Source organism: Monosiga brevicollis, genomic scaffold, assembly GCF_000002865.3.
Source record: "Monosiga brevicollis MX1 MONBRscaffold_2 genomic scaffold, whole genome shotgun sequence".
In the NCBI taxonomy this organism is placed as follows: Eukaryota; class Choanoflagellata; order Craspedida; family Salpingoecidae; genus Monosiga; species Monosiga brevicollis.
Genome location: NW_001865039.1, coordinates 1,864,562 through 1,886,919, shown reverse-complemented (window position 1 = coordinate 1,886,919; position 22,358 = coordinate 1,864,562). Strand labels below are relative to the sequence as shown.

Sequence of the window (22,358 nt, the reverse complement as noted above, 5' to 3'; positions counted from 1 at the left end):
CGACAAGTGAGGGGGAATGGGGATATCGATGTGGCTGTGTTGCCACAGCATGCATACCCGAGCCAGCCCGCGGGCTTCATCAAGGGCGGCCAGGCGGCGTCGAGCGCCAGCTTCGCGCTCGGCTTGCAGACGCGCTGTACTGGACTGGCGTTGCTCTAGCAAAGCAGATTGGTGCTCATCCTGCTGTAGCTGCTGATGCTGCAGGACAACGAGCCAAGGTGCAGGACGACAGCCGTGAGAGAAGACAGGCTCGGGGTGCCGAAACCCATGCCGACACAATACCTGCTTGAAGGCCTGCAAGTGGCGAGCCTGGGTGCGTCGGGTGCGAATGAGGTCATCCACCACGGCCGTTTGGGCGTCCTGTTGCCGCGCACGCTGCTGTTGCGCCTTTCGATGCCGATCCTCTTGGTCGGTTGCCATCTAAGCCCCAGGGCGTGAGGATGAGCGCCCAGAGCAGGCCGAGTGCCAGAAGTATCAACTACCGGAACACCAACACACCTGTCGGTGCCGCTCCCGAGCACGCTCCTCCTGCATATACGCATTAAAGAGCGACATGATGAGGGTGGTAGCCCCGGAGGCCTATCCACAGGCCCAGCGTACTGGTCCACCCGACCGGCAGCTTCACACGGAGCCAACGATCGGCTGCAGATCCCCAAAGTCCTTCTGCGCGCGCCAAAGTGTGTGTGTGTGTGTGTGTGTGTTTGGAGCGAGAAATACAGAATTTTCAAATTCACATGCAAGCAGAGAGACGTGCAGATTGACGTCAGGAGTCAGAGATGGGTTGTTGCCGGTGCCAGGATGCAGAGAAGTAAAGTTGTGGATTTGACCACACAGCATAATATCAACCATATTAAGAGATGCTATCTATTTGATAACATCTCAGAGACACAACTGTCTTCGAACCAACTTAGAGACAAGAGATGTCGACAAGAAACCTAAAAACCATGACAATTTGTAAGACAATGATGCAAAAACATGACATTCTGACATTTTCGTGGTCGCTGCGGTGGCCGTTGTGTGCGCGCGCATGTGTGTGTGTGTGTGTGTGTGTGTGTGTGTGTGTCGTCCGCGATCTGGTCTGGCTCGGCGTGCTTGCTGTGAGGGTGGGGTATCTGCTTCGGACGATACGTTGCGTTGGGGTGTTTGGTGGAGGGGGCCATGGTATTGGATAAGGGCAGAGCAGAGCTTGTTTGACAGTGGGTTTGGATACAGCGTGGCAGCGGCCTTTGGTTGCCATGATGCAGCTGCTGCTGTTTCTGATGCTGCTGCTCGTGGCTCCGGTTCGACCAAGTGTGGATGCTGGCGACCCACAAGGTTGGTGCAGCAGCGGTGCCTTTCGATGAGAGATTGAACATGTCCTGTTCAGCTCATTCCGCTGTCCCACTTCGGCTCTCGTTTGCACCCACCAGGAGATCAGATTCCCGGACTCTACGATCAGTGTGCCGCCGTGGCGAAGCTCCACGCTGACAACTTTGATCACACAGTCATCGGCTCCCGCCAGCCCTGGCTCATCGAGTTTTACCTCAGCTGGTGTGGCGGGTGCATCGAATACAGCCCCACCTTCAAAGGTATCCGAGCAACACTGCGTTGTGACCAATCGTCGATCATCGTGCCCCGCGAACGCTCATCGTGTGTCTCGGTTGTTCTACCAGGCATTGCTGGTAACTTGAGCACATGGGGCGAAGTTATTGCCGTGGGTGCCGTCAACTGCGCTGCTGACAACAACAAGGACCTTTGCGCCCGTTACCAAGTCACGGATTACCCTACGCTCAAGGTGCCAGCTGCGTGCATCCTCGCGCTGCCTTCCGCCACACCTGCCTGCGACTCATCCCAAACGTCACCAGGTCTTGATCGAGTCGGACACACTTGATATAGCAGCAGAGGGTGTGTTTCCCGTGCTCAAGAGCATCGCGTCCTACATGACCATTCCAACTGAGGCCAGGTCCGTGTTTCTTTGTTGCCCGTCTAAAGACTGCATCTGCGGCAGCTGCTTCATTCATTCACCTGAAGCTAAAAAAGCAGCCCTTTGTGATGTCTCATCATCGGCTCGCACCTTTGTCTTCTACCCTTTAGAAATCAACCCAAGAGTGCCCTTCGTGGGGCAACACACATCACGGTGACCGGGGATGCCCAACCTGAACTAGTAGACCTCGTCACGCTTGGCCTTCAAGCCTTGCGGCCGTCGACATCCATCACACAGACCCGTGGCGCCGGACCTGCCAGCGTTCTCGTTACCACCACCGATGCTGGGCGAGACCGGGCGCATCGACTCTCCTGCGATGCAGAGTCGGAGGAAAGTTGCTATTTCCGTCTGCTGCGAGACGTGTATACCCTCCTTGGTGAGCAAGTGCAGTGCGTATTTGTGTGTGTGTGTGTGTGTGTGTGTGTGTGTGTGTGTGTGTGTGTGTGTGTGTGTGTGTGTGTGTGTGTCCGTCCAAAGGCTTGGCTTTTGCTGCAGGCGCGAATGGATGCAATCGTTGTTGCTCATGTGCCCTGCTCACACGCGCCTCGCGCCTGGCTTCTGCTCTGCAGGTGCGCGGGAGCTACTGCGACCAGAACGTGACATTGCCAACCCTGCCCCTTTGCAATTTAGTCCTGCTGCAGACTGCGATTATGCGCTTGACATCCGGTCTGCATTGGCGTATCTTCTCAACCATGAGGTGCCTGGCCATGGTCTCCTGACCGGGGCGGTATGTTCCCGCATTCGCGTTGCAAATCTGTAGCACCGGCACTTTAGCTCACTCCCTCCCCGCATCTATAGAAATTTGTTCACTTTCGCGCATTCCTCAGCGCTGTATCCATGACTGTGAATACGGGAGTTTTACAACCTCACCTGGACGGCCTTGTTGGGTACGCTTCAGACACAACGCGACCAGCGCCAAGCGTACTCTCCTCAAAGTCCGCTGCTTGGTTGCCGTCGTGGCTTGGGTTGCAATAGGTACTTATGGACCAAGGACAGCGTGGACTTGCGCAAAGTCTCCCATGGCTTCAAGGGCCAGCCCATTGAATGGTACCATTGCCGCGGCAGTAGCCCTCAATATCGCGGGTGCGTACCTTGCTTGTGTAGATCTGATTCTCCACCTGGGTTTCTCTCACACTCTCTGCTGCATCTCCTGCAGATATCCTTGCGGCCTTTGGGTGTTGTTTCACACCATGGCTGTCCGTGCGGCCCGTGCGCCCAGCGCACCGGCCGCAACAGACCTCATGGACAGCATTCGCAACTACATCATCAACTTTTTTGGGTGTCGCAATTGCGCCGAACACTTTGCACACCTCTCGCTAACGGCCAAGACAGACATTCTCATTGACAACGAGGGCCCGGTCAGTTTTGTCCCAGGCGGGCTCGTTGTGGCGGTGCTCGAGTCGTGGGTTGAGGCCCTCACTTTCCTACTCCCGTGACGTGATGTAGTACGCTGTTGCTCTGTGGCTGCACCGAGCGCACAACAAGGTCAACGCGCGCCTCGCTGGGTGAGTGGCGTGAACCATATCTATTAGCGCTGCCTCCGCATCAGTTAGTACTGGCTGACAGCTTTGATGTGTGGCATCCGTCTCGGGGCAATTAATACACAGTGACCGGACCGAAGATCCGGCTCATCCCAAACAAGTCTGGCCTTCAGAGGCAGCCTGCCCAACATGCTACACGCGGGGGACTGAGAACACTACAGCGCTGACCCGCTATATGCAGGTGAGAAAGTTGTCGCCTGCCCTGAGGGTCCGGGCGCTTGCTCACTTGGACTGTGTGGCCAACTGACGGCACCCTTCCTAGCAATGCTTTGGTCGAGAGCGCCCCGGACTGGATGGCGTTGAAGCAGCCGGGCATGCTGCGGGTGGAGCTTTGCCCGTCACAGCCCAGCGCTTTGCGCCTGTCCGAGAACACGAGCACAGCCATCATAACATGACGACCCTGGGTCGGTGGACGCTCGTCGGCCTGGCAGTATTGGTTGTGGGCATGGTCCTGCTGCTGCAGCCCACCCGGCGTTCTCGCTGGCGCTCTCGGGCTTTTAAGGTCCTCAACGGTTTGGTGTAGGCCAGATAGACTTTTTATTCATATGACAGCTGAACATAGAGAAGGTGCGAATTCAAACTCGGATCAGAAACATTGGTTCTTTCAGGGCTCCCAGGCACAAAAACTCGACCGCTTCCTAAGCACATGACACAGTCACGGACCTACGGATCGAGCTCAAAGAGCGGCCACCTGTTGCGACACCATCGAACGACATAAAAATGATGACATTCCCTGCATCAGTAGCGTTAACCGTTATCAGCTGCAAGCGACACACACACACACACACACTTCTCTCTCTCTTTTTTTTATTTTTTTTCCTGTTGAGGCTGTTGAGCCCTCAACCGGTGCCATGGTGCTGTGCAGCGATCTGGATGCGCAGCTGGAGAAGCTCAAGCGCTGTGAGCTCATTTCAGAGGAGCAAGTGGTTGAGCTCTGTCGAAAGGCGCGGTACGAACGCTTCCAAATGCAACTGAGGCAGGGAAAAGAACACCAAGACTTGCAAACGGGCGCTGATGCTGAAGTTGATGTTGCCCAACCACACAGCGAGATCCTTGTCGAAGAGGCCAATGTCCAGCCCGTGCAGAGCCCAGTCACGGTAAGCTCGGGCCAGAAGGCTCTGTGAAAGGTGCTCTTTTGGGGCGGTGGAGCATGTATGCAAGTCGATATTCACAAAGGCGCCAGCGCGCCACTTTTTTCCCAGCTGACGATCCTGCATTGCATTGCGTTTCTTTTTTTTTTTTTTTTTTTCTGATTAGATTTGCGGCGACATTCACGGCCAGTTTTACGATCTCATGGAACTCTTCGAGGTTGAAAAACCACCCCCACCTTTGCGAGCAGCACTGATAGCTGCCCGCCCAGGAAAAAAAACCGTACGACTGTGCCCTCACCGGCAATGTGACATGCCCTTTATAGATTGGTGGCGACGTTCCGCAGCGTTCCTACGTCTTTCTGGGAGACTATGTGGACCGTGGCTTCTTCTCCGTGGAGACGTTTCTTCTGCTCCTGGCCCTGAAGGTTGGCTCCAAACAAGCAACCATTGCGCATACCTTGCCTCACTTGACTGCCTGCGCTACAAATCGGGGTTGTCACGGTTTGCTGCATGGTGTGACAGGTCCGCTATCCCGATCGCGTCTATCTAATTCGCGGCAACCACGAAAGTCGTCAGATTACCCAGGTTTGTGAACGATGTTACAGCTGTTCAAGGTCATCCAATGACGGCCCAACCTTCTCATCCGCCCGGGACTCACAAGGATCTCAACTTTTAACCGGGCTAAGGTGTATGGCTTTTATGATGATTGTCTCCGCAAATACGGCTCCGCTCATGTGTGGCAGTACGTTGCTGCCGGCCTAGCCTGTCTGCCTGCCTGCCTGCTTGCTGCAGGCGCAAACTCTTGCTGCAAACATAGCCATGTCTCGTTTTTCCTTGCTCACTTGCGTGGCTCTTTCACCCTTCTCCAGACTCTGCACGGACGTCTTTGACTACATCTCGCTCTCCGTTTTGATTGACGACGAGGTAGCATTTTGCTCAGCGCGCGCTTCATCTTTCATTTCTTGCTTTCTCTCTTTTGAGCTCTTTTCTTTTTTTTTGTTCTTTGCCGCATGCCCATCATCTTCACATTTTGACTTTTGTCGTTGAAGCCTCACGTTCTTCTTGCCTGGGGGGTATCTGTGCGTCGATGCAGGTCTTTTGCGTGCATGGAGGATTGAGCCCCAAGTTATCGCAGCTGGATGAGGTACGCTTCTCACTTTGAGGGCTTTGATCCGGCAGCTTTCCAAAGCATGCCCTGACACCTCAGCTCGTGGACGTAGATTCGCATGATTGACCGAAAGATTGAAGTACCGCACGAGGGCCCCATGTGTGACCTCCTCTGGTCCGACCCCGAAGGTGCGATTGAGAGGCTTGGTTCAAACCACAAAGTCGATGCGAGTAGCATCGACGCTTTTCTCATCGTTGCCCGTCGACACGATAGACATTGAAGCATGGGCCATGAGCCCGCGTGGTGCCGGCTTTTTGTTCGGAGCGTCCGTGGCGTCGCAGTTCAATGAACGTAACAACCTTCACTTTATTGCACGGGCTCATCAGCTTGTCATGGAAGGATACAAGTGGCACTTTACCGAAGAGGTTTTGACCGTTTGGTCGGCGCCCAATTACTGCTACCGTTGCGGTAACATTGCGGCAATTTTCGAGTACAACGGGTCACACAGTGATCCTCGGTACTCGTTCCGGCTCTTTAGCGAAGCCCCAGCCTCCAAGCGAGGCGCGCCAGTCCGCCCTGCCCCCACCGAGTATTTCCTGTGATTTGCGGCCAATGCCTTGCCTGCCTTTTGTCTTTATCGCCCAAAGGCGTTGTGCACGCCGTGCCCTAGATGTGCGCTTGTGTATATCCCCAATTGCCATTTCAAGCCTCCTTGTCTCAGCCGTTTGTGTCCGTGCACACAACATGGCCTTGTGTGTATTGCATGATTCTGTTTGCGTTTTCACCTGCGTCTGTGCGCGTGTGTATGAATGTTGTTTGCGCCCTTGGTTGGCCAAGAGAAAATTGACGCACAGCCTCGTGGGGAACTGAATCTGGTCGCATTCGCACATTCACACGTGAATTGTTCCTCCCCCAAAGGAGAACATAAATTGAACTTTCAAATTTTGCGGAATCAAACTGGCGGCGTGACAATAACGGTGGTGCTAGCGAATGCCACGCACCGCCTGGAGTGCATCAAGCCCAAGCAATGGGCGTGCATTCCACGCTTGTGAACGTGTTTGCTTTGCTTTCGGTGACAGGAGAAAGAGTGCAGCCGCCTTGACGTCAAGCGTCTATGCAGAGGGCTCGTTGATCGTGCTGACCTTGTGCCAGGTACCGTCAAGCCGGCTCTTGTACAAAACAACCTTGTTGTCCGCAGAACTCACAGCCAGGACATTGCCCGTCATGGACCAACTCACACGCCACACGGGGACATCGTACTCCTCCAGCACCTTGGGCTCCCAAGCGCTGTTTGGGGTTTGCTGGGTCCAGAGGACGACCTTGCCATCCTGAGAGCAGCTGGCAATGATGTTGCAGCTCAGACCCAGCGAGGGTGCCCAGGCCACATCCCGAATGCGCTCTGACAACCAGATGCCGAGCGCGTGTCGTGAGCGCCGTGAATGCCCGTGTTTTGTTAGCTGCAGCGAATCAAGCCCTTCGCCGACAAGTGCTAGGCATGGGGCCAGAGAGATGACAAACCTTTATGCGTTGCCGGAGTCAGGGCCACGCCGGCAGACCAGCCCGACTCTGTGTGTGTCCAGATTTTGAGGCTGTTGTCGCAACCACCACTGACCAGCTTCAAGGTGGGAGTGGTCTCCTCCACGGGCTGCAGGGCTGAACCAGGTCCAATGGCTGGGGCCCAGCTGAGACAGGTCACCCCCGTGGCATGCGCCTGCTGAATGCGATTTGCTTGCCACGAACCATCTGACTCTGATATCAGAGCACCGCCAGCATAGACACAACCAAGAGTGTTGAGGTGAGTACCAACATGCACGTGAGGCAATAGAGCAGCCAAGATGTGGTGGGCCAGTGGGCGGAGAAAAGAACCTTGGTAGTGCAGGATGGAAATGTCGCCGTCCGAAGATCCGCAGGCAAGCGTCATTTGCCCATACTCGTATGGTGCCCAAGCAATGGTATTGACTAGATGACGAGGGCATGAGCAAACCAGTGAGCAAAGGTCCAATCTTGACAAGACTCGAGATTTCGTTTCTTTATTTTCTTATTTTGTCTTGTTTCTCCTTCCCACACTCTCCCTCCCCGAACCCGGAAAAAAGAGACCACACCATGACCAACCGGAAGAGTCATGTTCACGATACTCAAATGTGTTTTCCCAGCCAGTGGTGCCTTCCTTCCAGATGACAACACGGCGGTCGTAACCGCAGGTGGCAAGGTAGTTGCCAAACTTGGGGTGGGCCCACGCCACTTGCCAGACGGGCCCCTCGTGCCTAAACACAAAAGATGCCTTGGTCAGGACTCTCCAAAGTTGCCGTTACGCACAGACGGGGGCAAAGGCAAGCAACCACTGAGAAGGCGTACACGCGGAGCGTTTGGATGAGTTTGTGGTCGTTGTCCTCCACAAGGAAGATGCGCACAGTGTGATCCGACGAGCAAGTTGCAAGTCGCTTGCCATAAAAGTCCATTTGAGCGTCATGCTAGCGGTGTGCCGGGGAGGAAAAAAATAAAAAGGGCACACATGTTGAGACTGGATGAGCTTGGCAGCAGGGTTTGCTTTGCACGCTTATGAGGCGGGCGGGCAGGATGGGCCGTGGCCGAGTGGAAAGTAAATCGTACGATCATGTCCTCATGGGCAGTCTCAATGCTGGAAAGCGGGGCTGCCTACACACGGAACCCGTCGCAAAGGAGCGCAATGCCAATGAGCTAGATCAAAACTGGCGATACACATCCACAGTTGGTGCACACCAGCCCTTTCTGCTGAACGCAAGCCGCCCAGATACCGACCATGATGGATCGTTAAAGAGTACTGAGCTCGCACAGTTGTCCAACCGCACACTTGGGAATCCAATGGAATAGTGCGATAAGACTTCAAGATTTGAGTGTACACTCAGCACCAAGCCGTATCCAAAGATGTTCTTTGCCGCCAATGCTAGTGGGTCCGTACACCCGTTGCCCCTGTGACTGCTATCGGTCCTCGTACGCCGGCTGCCGTTTTCGTCCTCGTTCTCGTTCTTGCGATCAAAAAAAAAATTGAGAGGAACGATTTGCAAGCGACACAACAACTGTTCACAACTCTCATTTGAAATTTTTAATTTTATCGGGAATAGTTTATTTTACAAGCATACCCGACGACGAGGTGTCCGCGGACAGCCGAACGACGCCGACAACGACGACGACGACGGAGGAGGAGGCGACGGCAGCGGTGGCGGCGGCGGCATCATTGGCAGCGGGGCAGCAGATGCAAAGACACAGGCAGGCATTGCAGTGTCGGGCCCGGGGCCTGCTGAGTCTGATCGATTGGGTCAAGTTGTACCGTTCAACAGCCTTTGTTTGATCGGAGCTCAAGGGGTGCCTGGAGCATGATGGCAGTCACTTCGCGATGGCCACAATCACCCCTGAACATGGCATCCAGGGTTTTCATCCTGTTACTCGTGTCACTTCCGGTCATTGCCTCCATGGCGCGAGCACGCCAACAGGAGCTTGCGTAGGTTGTCGCGGCTCACACGATCGCGCATCGAAGATAGGGTTATCTCTCACTCGTTGCCCCGCTGATGCTTGGTGCCTGGGGCTATGCAGTGAGGAGGCCAAGGCCATGTTCTACCATGGTTACGACAACTATATGGTTTGTCGCATGACGCGCCGGCCTTTTTGTCATGTGCACAAGCCCTATTTGTGTGCTTATGCGTACCACTCATGAACCATATGCTCGACCGATGCTGCACCTTCTGCGCTTCGCAACAGGAGCGAGCCTTTCCGGCTGATGAATTGATGCCACTGTCCTGCAAGGGCCGAGTTCGAGGTCGCGACAAGAGTCGTGGGGACATTGATGATGCACTGGGGCAGTACGTGTCCCTGACCGTTGTATCCAAGGCACCAATCCGTGCGCCTCATCGATGGCTTGATGACCAAGACCTTTTTTTTTTCTGACCATCCCCTCACATTCCTGCTCGTGGGTCTGCTATGCTGGTAGCTTTTCTCTAACTTTGATTGATACGCTGGACACGCTCGTCATCTTGAACAACATTACCGAGTTTAAACGGGCCATCGGACTGGTGGAGCAGCACGTGAAGTTTGATACTGATGTTGTTGTCTCCACCTTTGAAACCAACATTCGCGTCTTGGGTGGCCTCTTGGCCGCCCACGCCCTAATGCTCGACCTGCGCGGCCAACCTACCTACCGGGAATTACTGGCCAGCTACGATGATGGTCTCCTCAAGCTCGCCGTGGACTTGGGCGATCGTCTCATGAAGGCCTTTGACACACCCACCGGCATCCCCTACAGCAAAATCAATTTGCGCCATGGTGTGACACCTGAGGTCCGCAGCAGCGATGTCACCTGTACAGCCTGCGCTGGCACGCTGATCATGGAGTTTGCCGCACTCAGCCGTTTTGCCGGCAACCCCGTCTATGAACAAGCCGCTCGTCGCGCGCTTGAGGCCATTTGGATTCGCCGAGGCTCCCCCAGCGATCTTGTGGGTACCACCATCAACATCAGCAGTGGTGCATGGCATCGCACTGATGCCGGCGTCGGTGCCGGAGTCGACTCGTACTACGGTATGTCGTCGTCTCGGGCAACGTGCAGAGTCAAAATGTGCGCACACGCGCGCCTTTTGTTTCAATTCTAGATCTTCTCTTTTTTCCTCTTCTTTTTTTTTTTTTTTTCTTATTCCATGTCGTGGCTGGTTGATGTTTCGCTCTCGTTTGCCAGAGTATCTGTTCAAGGCTTTTATGCTACTGGGAGATCAAACGTACTTGCAGGTCTTCAACACTCACTACTCGGGAATTATGAAGCACCTGCGCCGTGGCCCCTTTCTGGTGGACACTCACATCCACAAACCCCATGTCCTGAGCAAAAAGTATATGGATGCTCTACAAACCTTTTTCCCCGGACTTCAGGTGGGTCAAGTATTGCGTGAGACTCGCGTGAGTTCCATCTCTCATGCTTGACTCGCCATGGCATGGATGCCGTTGTACTCAGGTGCTCAAGGGCGACTTATTGCCGGCCATCGAGACCCATCGGATGTACTTTGATGTCTTGCAACGACACAAGTTTTTTCCCGAAGCCTTCTTTTCTGACTTTCGAGTTAACTGGGGCAACTCCCCGCTGCGGCCAGAATTTGCAGAAAGCACGTATTTCCTGTATACAGCCACCGACGACCCCGCTTATTTGGAGGTGCGCGGATCGCAATCGGGCCCTGTTGAGCACCAGTGGAACCAGTGGTGGCTGCTCACAGCATCAGCCCCACGCAGCTGTTTTATGTCGACTTTTTGGGCGCTACCGGGTGGGCTTTCACCAAGGCGTTGTGTTTGTACAAATATGCCGCCTCAAGTAGATTGGTGAAGAGTTGATCTCGCGGCTCAACTCGCACGCCCGCGTGACCTGCGGGTGGGCCGCCATCAAGGATGTCCGCGTCCTCTCACATGAAGACAAGATGGATTCATTTGTACTCGCTGAGACCTTCAAGTCAGTCTATTTTTATTTTATTTTTTTTTTTGTTTTTTCTGGCTTTGTTTTGGCTTTTTTCAACCTCTTCTATCAACATGGATCCGGCTCATTTGATATTCTAATCTCACCGTGGCTGTATGTATCATATTCGCCAGATATCTGTATTTGTTGTTTGCCAATGAAGATGACGTGCCTATTCGGTTGGACGACTACGTTTTTACAACTGAAGCTCATTTGCTACCCACCAAACTAGCAAATGTGGACATGGAATATGAACCGTTTTTGGCCCACGAGCACCACTCGGTCGACGACCACGACCATTCATGTCGGAACCCAGCCAATGAGCGCAACCGCTTTTTCCGGATGCTGGGCCTTGAAAATGGACACCATCCCAAGGAATGTCGCCTGTACACGGCTCATATGCATGGGCCCCCACGATCTGGTCAGTTCTGAGACCTGTCGGGAAGACGCCTGGAACGACTTTGTCTTTCTGCTTTTATTCGATTGAGCATGCCTCATGTTTGTTTGGTTTTTGTTCTTATCTCGCTGCTATGCTCGTTTCTAAAAACTCTTCGCTCATGCCGGGTTTAGGTGGTCCGAACATTGTACGTGCGTCCGCACGGGGTACGGTTACCATCTCGCCGGCCGAGCTTGACCTGTCCAACGAGGAACACATTGCATACCTATACAGCGTGGGCATCACGGTGGAGAATCGCCAGCAGGAGATCCGCTTGGTGCACGACAACTCTGGGGATCGGGATCCGACAGGCGAAGGGTTTCGTTTCATTCGTGCGCTCATGCAGTACAATCAGCAGGTGGAGCAGGGGCTGCAGCGTGGCTGGGTGGGCGTTCGCTTTCGCGGTGCGCTTGTTGACGACTTGAGTGGGATGTTCAAGGCTGGACCAGCAGCATTTGGGCCACGCATTGGTGGCCGGGGCGTGACGGTTTACGGCCAGGCGGTGCTTGCCGAGCCCTTGACGGGTTGCACCAGCCTGCCGCCGGCCAAGGGCGCCATTTTGGTGGTGTCGCGAGGTGATTGCATGTTTGTGGATAAAGTGCGGCATGCCGAGGCTTCAGGTGCCGTCGGCGTCCTCGTCATTGACAATGCTCCCCAGGAGGACGACGAACCGAGCTTGTTCACCATGAGTGGTGATGATGGGCCCGACCCCGCCATTCCGGCGGCGTTTTTGTTTCGCAACCTGGGCCAACGGGTCGTGCAGCACCTGTACGACGGCCACGACTTTACCATCAGGCTTGATGCTTGGCATGATAAGACCTCTAGCTGATTTCTCGTTCGATAAATGTGTGCGTGTGTGCAAGTCGTCTCTTCACGTAATTGACACGACCTCTTTCTCTCTCTTGCACGACGAGATGAACTGCAACTTTTAAGACCTAAACGTGTGGAGGCCTACTGTCAGGTTCCACGGCCGGTCTTGGTTTGCGAGGACGCATTGTGAATGAGGTTTGAGTGATGTCCGTCGAGCGGACGGATCGACACACTTGCGCGCCTTGCAACTTGTTCACACGTACACCTGAATTTTTTGGGAATCGAATCACACAAAATATGCCACACTTGCTCAGATCGCTTCAAAGGAAGAAAAAGCGCTTACTTAAGCCTCGCTTTGGATCTTGTTGTTTTCTTTTCATAGGCACAGAGCCAGCTGTAGTCGATTAAGAGCCTCAAGTATCCAGCACGTAAGCACGGATTTGACGCTAACAGAGTGTGGCCGTAAAAAAAAAAAAAAAAAAAAAAAAAAAAAAAAAAAAAAAAAAAAAAAATTTTGAAGAAAATAAAGAGAGAGAATCAGAGAGAGAGAGAGAGAGAGAGAGAGAGAGAGAGAGAGAGAGAGAGAGAGAGAGAGAGAGAGAGAGAGAGAGAGAGAGAGAGAGAGAGAGAGAGAGAGAGAGAGAGAGAGAGAGAGAGAGAGAGAGAGAGAGATGATGAATTGGTTTGGTCGGTTTGAGAAAGAGAGAAGTAAAGAGCAAAGACACAAAGGAAAAGCACAACTACCACATGAGAGAGAGGAATGAATAAATTGGCTGAATTATCTCACAACGTGACGTTGAATTCAGAGAGAGAGAGAGTGTGTATGTGAGTGAGGCGGGCCTTGCCGCTGTGAGTGAGGTGACTTTGGTGGCGGGGTCGGGAGAGGGTCTTCGAGATGGCGGCGTCGGGCATGTTGGATGAGGTGGCTACGGCCTTGGAGGCCTTGGAGCGGGTCTTGCAGCATGGCAGTGATTTGGCAGGATATCGGTGGGTGTCATGCTAAAATGCAAAAGGCGTGTGGGCTCCGCTCGTGGCAGCTCGCAATCTGGGCTCCAGTGACTGGCGGCGACTCGAGCCTCATTCAAGTCGCTTGTGTGTGTGTGTGTGTGTGTGTGTGTGTTTGTGGCAGGGACTTTGAGGCCCCCCTTCTTCGACCCTGGTAGGATGTGCCAACGCACGCTGCAGGCTTGAACATGCATGACGCAGCTTTTGGCTCATTCACACACCACGTGCCTGCTCTCGATTCCTCAGCGTCCCCTACAACTTTGAGCAAGAAGAACGTGTTTTGCGCTTCACCATGCCATTGCCCGGCAATACCCCCATCACCCGCCTCAATGTATGCCGCACCTGTTTAGGCCCAGTCATCTCGAGCTGTGATATCATCGTGTCCTTTGACGATCATGAGCTTGCGTTTGCGTAGGTGACTGTGCGCGATGCTTCCCTGGAAGCAGGGGTCCACGGCCAGCCGAGCATTGTCAAGGTTCGATCAAGACCTGCGCAGCTCTTCAACTTTGTTTCTTGTCTTCTCGCGGTCCAACAGCTCTGATTGCAATGCGGCACTAGGGTTCTTTGTATCAGCCCGTGCTGGCGAAAGAGGCTAACTGGACAATCGCCTCGCGCAGTGCGTTGCCTCAGCTTGCCTTTGCTCCAGCTCGCCTTTGCTCAGGCCTTTCCATGGGTCCCAGTTCAGCTTGCTTCACGTTGCAAAGTGCTTTGTCATGGGGCGCCACGACCAGTAGCATCTCAACACCAATCTTCCTCGCTTGCACCTGCGTACTGATTTTCAGATGGCTGGAGCGCTTTGGTTGTCGAAGTGCCCTGCGCCGTGGCGTTACCCTGGGAATATCCAATCAAGGGTGGCATCCTTCCCAACGAGCTCTGTGATGGTCACTCCGCCTACCTGCGCGCGCTTAGTGCCTTCCAACATCATGACTATGCCCGGTATGTGCACCACAAAGTTCTTGAGAACTACACCCGTCCCCGCTTGATCCCAAGAGTAAGTCCAACTCATCCACTCGACATCCCATGTCTGCAGAGGCATTGAGTGGCTGCAGCAGGCTGCCACTCGTCATCACGGCCAGGCCCTTTTGCATCTGGCCAAGCTGTACGAGTCTGGTCACAGGTATGTCTTCTTGCGTCGTGTCTGCTCTTATCTTGACCACGACACGTTTACTTCTTCTTCTTCTTCTTCTTCTTCTTCTTCTTCTTCTTCTTCTTCTTCTTCTTCTTCTTCTTCTTCTTCTTCTTCTTCTTTTTTTCACTCATGCACCTTTTCAACGGTGTCACTAGCCAATGTGGCGTTGCAAAAAGCAGCACACGCTTTGTGCAAACTCTGATCCAGGCCGCGCAATGCCTAGAGGAAGAAGCTTTGATCATGCTTGGTTAGCGCTGTCCATCCTGCCACGTTTCACCCCAAAGCGGTTGATTTCTCAAGCCCTGTGTTCCATCATCCCGTCACGTGTTGCACCAATGTTCCTAGGCCAGCAATGTCAGCAGTTGGACACGAAAGAGGGTCTCGACTTGGCGAGTCGTTGTTATGAGCTGGTATTGAACCCAAATGTCGTGCGCTGGGCCGCACATTGCCAGCTACGCCGCGCTGAGTACGTCCTGAAGGCTGATGTCAGATACTTTGGGTAGCGGCCAAAGCACCCCAAACAGCTCTCATTTATGATTGAGCATTGTGATGGGATATAGCCGTCAATTTTCCCCAAGCTTTGCCATTGCCGCCTATTTGCGCGCCTCAAACTTATTGAACGAATCAATCCCCGAGGAAGCTGATGTAGCAGCTCAGAGGCAGCGGGCCGTCAAGCTACTCAAGTACGATGTCATCCCCGTTGACCTTTTCTCTTGTAGCACAAGTTTACCGGTCGTGGCTTCAGCCGGCTCACAATAATGGCCAACGTAGTGTCAGCGGAGCACAAGGCTGCGCCCCTGCCTATGCCATGCTCGGCCGCCTCTATGCCGAGGGTGAGGTACTTCCCATGGGTAGGTCCACAATGTAACGGTCCCGATGGTTCGTGGCTCTCCTCTGCTTTCTGCTCACTGCAGGCCTTACTCGTTGACCCTGTGCTTGGCGATGTTTCATTTGCTCAATCAAGACGTTGCATTGGCCGAGCGTTACAATCGATCGGCTCGTGCTCTGGACCCGACCATGGCGGTGGCCTCCAACGCTGGCAGTGCTCATGGCGTAAGCGCCGCGTTTGATCCACCAATTGCCGTGGGCGCAAAACCATAGCGTCAACTTCTTCATTGACTCACCATATCCACAATGCGCTGCTCGTTGGTTTGCTTGACTTTTTTTTTCCCTTTTTTTCGCCTTGTTTGTTTCCAGAGCGCCACCCCGCTGAGCAGGAGCGCCGTTACTTCCGCGCGCGCAACGCCAAGCCATGATGCTGCGGCACGCAACTCACCAGCTGTTCGACCTTCGCATGCCCGGCGACCCGAGACGGCCGAGACCGCGCGGCAATTAGAGTTTACCCCCGAAGACACAGCCGAGGCAATGGATGAGGACCTGCTGGATGCTGTCAAACAGCGGGCCATGATGATTCTTGGGGTGGGCGCCGCTGTCTTTGGCCTCGTCGTCATGCACATGCGACGCTAAACGCGGACAAGAATGAGCCTCGTCCCTGTGAGCTCCAGGTTGACAGGCATGCTCTTCTTCCGCTGCAAGGGAGTCTGGTTGTGTGAAGCGTTTCCAACTTGTTTCTTCCGCTTCTTTTTCTTGGCGGGTATCTGCATCATTGTCAAAAGCCGATCGATTGTTCTCTTTGACCCAGAAAACGCTTTTAACCACCACATCACACAGGAGAGGCAACAGGCCAATGCAAAGAACAAAAAAGGCTACAACGTGGGAGGCACAACAGGGCTACCGGTAAAGGGGAGAATTAGAAAACACGCTGCAAATTCAAGGAGAAAAGGCCGCGATCTTAATCCAAAAGGGACTGGTAGCGCTTGATGCCAGTGCTCATAACCTCGAGCTGGGTCTGGAGGTCGGCTTTCTTCTTCGAGTTGGCATCGCGCACCTCCTGGGGCACAGCGGTCAAGTAGGTTTCCTGCTGCTCATCGCTCTCAATCTTGCTCAAGCGCTCCTGCACGCCAGCCAACTTCTTCTCCAGCTTTTCAATCTCCTGTTGGGGGTCCACCAAGCCCTGTGGACACCGGACGCAGAGCAGAGTATGAATTTGATGCGCACAACTGACGAAAGATGGTTATAATCATCCTCCAAGGGCAAGGATTGAGACGTTGTGGCCCCGCATGGGAGTGACAGGCGCACCTTGACCATGAGGTGCACTTCAACATCTGAGGTGGCCTCCAAAGCGCAGCCCTTGGGCACAGGGTCTCCAACAGGCAAAACACGCGCTGTAGCACCAATCAACGTGGACATCTGTAATACACATGCATGGTGAGAGCTGACCCGAAATGAAGTAGAACAGCTCAGTGTGTAGCAGCAGCAAAGGTGAAAGATGGGTCAGTGCACGCACAAGTTCCTCAAACTGCTGCAGAGTGTGGTAGGCGTCCTCATCAATGGGGCGCAGGTAGACATCGGGCTTGGCACTAGCAGGCAGATATTCTTGCTTGATGTGACGGGAGGCCTGCGAGGGCGCATGTACCACGGTGGTAAGAACAAAACAAAGGAAAACAAACAAAAACTTCAAAACTATCGAAAAATAGAAAAAAAAAAAAAAAAAAGAAAAAAAAAAAAAAGAAAAGACGAGTGAGCGTGTACCTTGACGGTCTCAAGCACAAAGTTGATGAGCGCTTCAATCTTGGGGTTGCTGAAGCTGCCCGTCACGGGGAAAGCGGCCACAGTGATGGATGGCGGGTCAACCTGTGGCAAAAGCAAGAGGCACAGCGTCAGGTATTGATCCACCCGCGGTACCATCCATGGTTTGCACTATCCGAGGCGAGTGTGTAAGCCGATACCAGGTCATTTTCGCCACGGCAAGTGGGGAGACGCTGCCAGAGCTCCTCCGTTAGGAATGGCATGAAGGGCGACAGCAAGCTAGACCAAGCAATCAGAACCAAAACCAAGAAAAGCAACTCGTCAGCATCCTGTAGGAACCACAGGGCATTGGAGGCTAGCAACGATGGATCGTCACCACGTACCGTAGACCATTATCCACAACCTTGAAAAGAACGTTGCGCACGGCTGTCTGACGCTTTGCGTCCGAGCCACGGAAGACGGGCTACAGAATGGATGCAAGTTGTGTGTGTGAGATTGAGGCAATTTTATTTCAAAAATGGAAGAGCCTTGCTGCGGCAGCCGATGCAGCTCGTCTACCTTGATCATTTCCAGGTAGTTGTTGGCAAAGTCGTACAGCCAGAGGTTGTATACGGCAGTGGTGGCCCCCGGGAAATCGTATGCCGACAGACACTGCAACGTTCAAAGAGGGGTACGGTCACAGCTGATGAGAGGCGGTAGCTGAATGGTTGTGACCTTGGCTCGAAAAAGGGAAAGTCATTCGCACCTGGTTGGTGGTGGTGATGGCGGCGCTGAGGCGGCTCAACATCCAGAGGTCCTCGGTCGACTCGTTCTTGGTCTTGGCATCCCAGGCCAAAGGCTTGTAGTCATCGCCAAGCTGCATCATGACCAGCTTCACGGCGTTGTAGATCTGTCGGTAGGACAAGACAAGATGAGCAGCCGCGCATGAGCCGCAGCACTCGCGTGACAAACGCATGATGTCTAATCCATGACACACCTTGTTGCAAAAGTTGCGGTAGCCCACGATGCGCTGCACATCCAAGTTGATGTCACGGCCCGGTTGGGCAAACGCACACAGTGCAAAGCGAAGCGCATCGACACCACATTCCTAAAAAGACCGAAAGATCACAACAACGGGGCGATGTGAGATGGAGCTCTTCACAGAGGTGTCAAGTAGCTTTGCAGCTGCGACCCTGCAACAACTTTCACACACAACCCACCTTGATGCCGTCGGGGAACTGGCGCTTCTGACCCTCCTTGGCACTACATGGCAGAAACAAGCAGACAATATGAGGCAGTTTCAAGGTGAGTCAGCCAACGCTTGCGCGTCAACCTACCGCTCAAGCTCGGCGGGGTCAAGGTTGCCCTCAAGAAGCCGCTCATGCAGGTCCTGTTTGATACAACACGAGTGAGTGGGCTTTCTGGCGATATCAGTCAGAACAGCTTTGAAGACAAAGTGGCAATTGAAGGACGTCGATGTTCGTACCTCGAGTGTAATGCCATTGCGAACATCCATTGGATCAACGACATTGCCCAACGACTTGGACATTTTGCGACCCTCCTTGTCGCGGATAATGGTGTGCAGATAGACCTCCTTGAATGGCAACTGGCCGGTCAAGTAGGTGCACATCATGACCATACGCGCGACCCAGAAGAAGAGAATGTCGTAGCCTAAGAGACACAAAGACGTCAGGTGCAAGATCTGAGGTCCCACAGCAGGCTTCCCAAATTCGAATGACGCACCAGTCTCCAAAAGATGACCCGGGTAGAATTTTTGGAACTCGGCGTGGTCAACATCGGGCCAGTTGAAGATGGAAATGGGAAAAATGCCCGAGCTGAACCTGGGAATGGTAAAAAATACAAAGACGTGAAGGTGTGAATAGCTGAAGGAACACAACCAAAAAAAGAGGAAAAAGAGAAAAAGATGGAACAGGAAGAAGGGCAAGAGCCGATTCAACGAGCCCCGCGGGATGATAAATCGGCAGAATGCAACGTACCAAGTATCAAGGACATCCTCATCCTGGCGCAGCTTCACATCAGCCTCGGGAACACCAAAGCGTGCAGCAGCCTTTTTGCGAGCATCTTCTTCTGAGTGCGCCGAGACCCAGAACTCGTTGTTGGTACCATCAGCCTGCAACGCAACACATCAAATCGATGAGTCGAGACGGCGGAAATGAGATGGGCAACTGCAACCATGACCAAGACTGCCAGATGGTTTCCGGTGGGGTTGACTTGATCAGAATATCGACGCACCTCGGGAATGCCCTTGCCAGACACAAAGTACGCTGGGATGCGGTGGCCCCACCACAGCTGACGCGAAATGCACCAATCCCTGATCAAATGATATCCAGGCAGCATAAAAAAGATGATTTGGCAGATATAAAAAGGAGCTGCAGGCGTGACTGAAGGAGTCGGGCGTCGCAGGACTAACCGCGAGTTTTCAAGCCAGTTGAACCAGGTTTTCTCATGGGCGTCCGGGATCAGCTTGAGCTCGCCATTGCGAACGGCAGCCACGCTGCGCTCGGCCATGGTCTTGCAATCGCAGAACCACTGCGGCACAAGCAGGGGCTCAATAATGTCGCCTGAGCGACTGCACTTGGGCACGACCATGGGGTTTTCTGCCACGCCACGGTAGAGACCCATCTCTTCGAGGCGCTGCAGCACCACCTTGCGTGCGTCAAATCGCTTCATGCCCTACATGGTGCGAGGGTCATGTCGCCACAAGGGTCAGCAGGGAGCAAAAATAAAACTAAGATGGGGTGAAACATGGCAGTAGACGTACGGAAAAGTCACCGCAGCCCTCAGCAATGAGGCCATCCTTGGTCACAACAGTGATCATGGGCAGCGAGTGACGTTGCCCACACTACCGAGGTGGGGAGAGGCACAAAATTGGGGGCAGATGGACGATGAGCGGTGTGACTTCCATACAAGCGGGGTGAAGTGCGAGTTGGATCGGGCACCCGAAGCTTGGGAGCTTGAGTAGCAAAAAAAGGACCTACCTCGTAATCGTTCTGGTCGTGGGCAGGTGTGATCTTGACGGCACCGGTTCCGAAAGCCATGTCCACAAAGTCGTCGGCAACAATGACCATCTCGCGGTCGGCAATAAAAGGGTGCACAAGCTTCTTGCCAACGAGATGCTTGTAGCGGTCATCACTGGGGTGCACAGCCACGGCCACATCACCAAGCATGGTCTCGGGACGCGTGGTGGCAACCACCAACTCGCCGTCGCCATCGGCCAAACGGTAGGCAAAGGACGTGATAACACCAAACTCAACCTGATTACAGAACAGATGTTGAATCAGATAGATATGGAACCAAGGGTATAGGGCCTGCATTGGTCTCCCGTGGAGGATGAACGCAAACGAACCTTCTCGTCATAGCCAGGAACGGAGAGCATCTTGCGACCCGTGAGCTCAATCTTGTCCACCTCGATATCCGAGATGGCCGAGTTGAGGCGGCAGCTCCAGTTGACCAGACGCACGCTGCGGAAGATGAGGCCATCCTCATGCATACGCACAAAGGCCTCGGTCACGGCACTGCATAGCCACAGGTGTAGGTGAGGGTAATTGGTTGATAGCACCCAAAAAACAAACAAACAACAAAGCCAAAAGCAAAAGCAAAAACAAGCAAACCAATCAAAGTATGCACCGATTAAAAACAACCTTTCGAGGCATCAAGTCATTTTTAAAGCAAGCAACAGAAACGAACAAACTTACCGGCAGCAGCGATCCGACATGGTGAAAGCCTCACGATCCCAGTCGCAGGAGGCGCCCAGGCCCTTGAGCTGCTCGTAGATGCGGTTGCCCTTGCTAAAACAAGAGATGCAAAGCGACGGTTGGATAGCTGACGCAGTGCAGGTGGCAGCGGTACGATGTCACGTTTCCACTTACGCCTCCTTCCACTCCCAGACACGCTCGAGGAACTTTTCACGGCCAAGGTCATGGCTGTTGAAGGCAAAGCGCGGTGAGCCAGCGTGGAGTTTGGGACACGAATCAGTGGCGAAAACACGGGCAAAACATGAGGTATGTTCGCGAGAGACATTGCCACATACCGAGTCTTCTTCTCTTCGCGCCAGATGCGCTTCTCAACAACGCTCTGAGTGGCAATACCGGCGTGGTCACATCCCGGGTTCCAGAGCGTGGTCTTGCCCAGTTGGCGGTTCCAGCGCACAACAGTGTCCTCGATGGCATTGGTCAGGGCATGGCCCAGATGAAGAGTGCCTAAGTATGTGAGTCGGAGTCAGCCGAAACCAATATCGGAGGAATCAAATTCAGCGAAAGAGCAGGGAGAGAGCCGCACTAACCCGTGACGTTGGGGGGAGGAATCACGAGAGTAAAGTTCTTGTCTTCGCTGTTGCAGCGGAGCTTTGAGAAATCCTGGTAGAGTGCCGCAAGTTTACACAGGTGAGTGACGGTAAGCTGCGTCCATGCCATACTACGATGCGCAAGCAAAACGCAGAGCCACTCAGTTGAGAGCTCTGACCTACCTCGTTGTACTCGGGCTTCAAGAAGCCAGACTGTTGCCACCAAGAGTACCACGAGTCTTCCACAATGGTGGGCTGGTAGCTCTTGGGCATGCCCTAAAGGTTTTGCACCCCCAAAGTTGTAAAGTTGTGAGAGCCATGCAGCGACGACCCGGGTGGGGCGTGCCAACATGTACGAACCGCCGCCACATCCTTTTTCTGGCCGCTGGGGGGAGCCTTGTACACGAAATTGTCGCCCTTGCTAGCTTCAGTCTCCTTGGCTTGACGCTGCTCGCGCTTCTCCTGCACAAAGAGGCCGAGTCGTCAAACGAAAGAATGAGAAAAAAAAAGGTGTGTTGTTCAAGGCGTAGCACAGGCGAGACGAGACGCAAAGTACCTCGCGCTTGGATTTGCCTTTTTTGTCGTCCGCCTTTTGCTTTTGCTGCTTGGCCAGGAACTTTTCGAGTTTGGCAAGCTGAGGGGCACAGCATGGTCAGCGTGGCGCCGAGACCATTCATTGCCAGCACTCAGGATGACGCTATAGTCGGGCATACCTTCTTCAACTCCTTGGCAGAGAGCTCCTGCTTGCCGTAGAGAGTTTCCTGGCGAGCCTTGATGACTTCAGCCGTCTCCGGGGTCTGAATGCCAAAGATGGTCAAGGCCTGAAACTTGCCCGTCGGGGCAGCACTGGGTTGAGCCATGTTCTGTGGTCGCAGGTCTGTCAACTCTCCAAGTCTACACTTGATTCACAGTTCCAGATCATAGCCAACCAAGCAAACCGATG

At 53.7% G+C, this 22,358-nt stretch overlaps 8 protein-coding genes across 8 annotated transcripts in view; 4 read left to right on the top strand and 4 right to left on the bottom strand.

Annotated features, from left to right (window-relative positions):
• MONBRDRAFT_5126 (uncharacterized protein) overlaps positions 1–555 on the bottom strand; it is a gene marked incomplete at both ends in the record, with an annotated part of 4,020 nt that extends 3,465 nt beyond the window's left edge. Inside the window, 3 exons of the mRNA XM_001742219.1 lie at positions 58–198; positions 283–420; positions 499–555. Coding sequence (XP_001742271.1) covers positions 58–198; positions 283–420; positions 499–555 — 336 coding nt within the window. The remainder of the gene's footprint in view (positions 1–57; positions 199–282; positions 421–498) is intronic.
• Positions 556–1,238: 683 nt separating this feature from the next.
• On the top strand, positions 1,239–3,472 carry MONBRDRAFT_22243 (uncharacterized protein; the record flags this gene model as incomplete). The annotated part of the gene is made up of 10 exons (XM_001742672.1): positions 1,239–1,314; positions 1,410–1,568; positions 1,653–1,774; positions 1,845–1,942; positions 2,074–2,432; positions 2,533–2,690; positions 2,762–2,850; positions 2,939–3,046; positions 3,183–3,321; positions 3,410–3,472. 10 exons carry the CDS (start codon positions 1,239–1,241, stop codon positions 3,470–3,472), a joined length of 1,371 nt encoding a protein of 456 aa, XP_001742724.1.
• Positions 3,473–4,355: 883 nt separating this feature from the next.
• Positions 4,356–6,305, top strand: MONBRDRAFT_17180 (uncharacterized protein; the record flags this gene model as incomplete). Its single annotated transcript, XM_001742671.1, has 10 exons — positions 4,356–4,453; positions 4,550–4,601; positions 4,762–4,812; positions 4,919–5,020; positions 5,118–5,180; positions 5,282–5,337; positions 5,465–5,519; positions 5,689–5,739; positions 5,816–5,891; positions 5,977–6,305. The coding sequence occupies 10 exons, from the start codon at positions 4,356–4,358 to the stop codon at positions 6,303–6,305; spliced, it is 933 nt and encodes a 310-aa protein (XP_001742723.1).
• Positions 6,306–6,597: 292 nt separating this feature from the next.
• On the bottom strand, positions 6,598–8,713 carry MONBRDRAFT_19193 (uncharacterized protein). Its single transcript, XM_001742218.1, has 7 exons — positions 8,482–8,713; positions 8,314–8,358; positions 8,059–8,174; positions 7,816–7,967; positions 7,570–7,662; positions 7,222–7,452; positions 6,598–7,102 (listed from the first exon to the last, which is right to left on the bottom strand). The coding sequence occupies exons 1-7, from the start codon at positions 8,482–8,484 to the stop codon at positions 6,816–6,818; spliced, it is 927 nt and encodes a 308-aa protein (XP_001742270.1). The 5' UTR covers positions 8,485–8,713; the 3' UTR covers positions 6,598–6,815.
• A 576-nt stretch (positions 8,714–9,289) lies between these two features.
• Positions 9,290–12,429, top strand: MONBRDRAFT_13474 (uncharacterized protein; the record flags this gene model as incomplete). Its single annotated transcript, XM_001742670.1, has 8 exons — positions 9,290–9,319; positions 9,439–9,539; positions 9,668–10,251; positions 10,406–10,593; positions 10,676–10,870; positions 11,031–11,161; positions 11,299–11,421; positions 11,598–12,429. 8 exons carry the CDS (start codon positions 9,290–9,292, stop codon positions 12,427–12,429), a joined length of 2,184 nt encoding a protein of 727 aa, XP_001742722.1.
• Positions 12,430–13,305: 876 nt separating this feature from the next.
• Positions 13,306–16,011, top strand: MONBRDRAFT_5121 (uncharacterized protein; the record flags this gene model as incomplete). The annotated part of the gene is made up of 5 exons (XM_001742669.1): positions 13,306–13,397; positions 13,662–13,826; positions 14,446–14,532; positions 15,459–15,597; positions 15,742–16,011. The coding sequence occupies 5 exons, from the start codon at positions 13,306–13,308 to the stop codon at positions 16,009–16,011; spliced, it is 753 nt and encodes a 250-aa protein (XP_001742721.1).
• Positions 16,012–16,336: 325 nt separating this feature from the next.
• Positions 16,337–18,751, bottom strand: MONBRDRAFT_21048 (uncharacterized protein; the record flags this gene model as incomplete). The annotated part of the gene is made up of 12 exons (XM_001742217.1): positions 16,337–16,558; positions 16,684–16,794; positions 16,892–17,002; positions 17,137–17,238; positions 17,334–17,412; positions 17,517–17,596; positions 17,692–17,784; positions 17,879–18,022; positions 18,110–18,220; positions 18,333–18,375; positions 18,450–18,502; positions 18,599–18,751. 12 exons carry the CDS (start codon positions 18,749–18,751, stop codon positions 16,337–16,339), a joined length of 1,302 nt encoding a protein of 433 aa, XP_001742269.1.
• Positions 18,752–18,855: 104 nt separating this feature from the next.
• On the bottom strand, positions 18,856–22,275 carry MONBRDRAFT_22237 (uncharacterized protein; the record flags this gene model as incomplete). Its single annotated transcript, XM_001742216.1, has 15 exons — positions 18,856–18,953; positions 19,110–19,243; positions 19,366–19,444; positions 19,544–19,806; positions 19,895–19,975; positions 20,112–20,387; positions 20,480–20,648; positions 20,829–20,921; positions 21,003–21,056; positions 21,164–21,332; positions 21,416–21,488; positions 21,599–21,691; positions 21,776–21,877; positions 21,972–22,049; positions 22,129–22,275. Coding segments are annotated over 15 exons (1,909 nt in total), but the record flags the coding sequence as incomplete, so codon positions are not given.
• Positions 22,276–22,358: the final 83 nt, after the last annotated feature.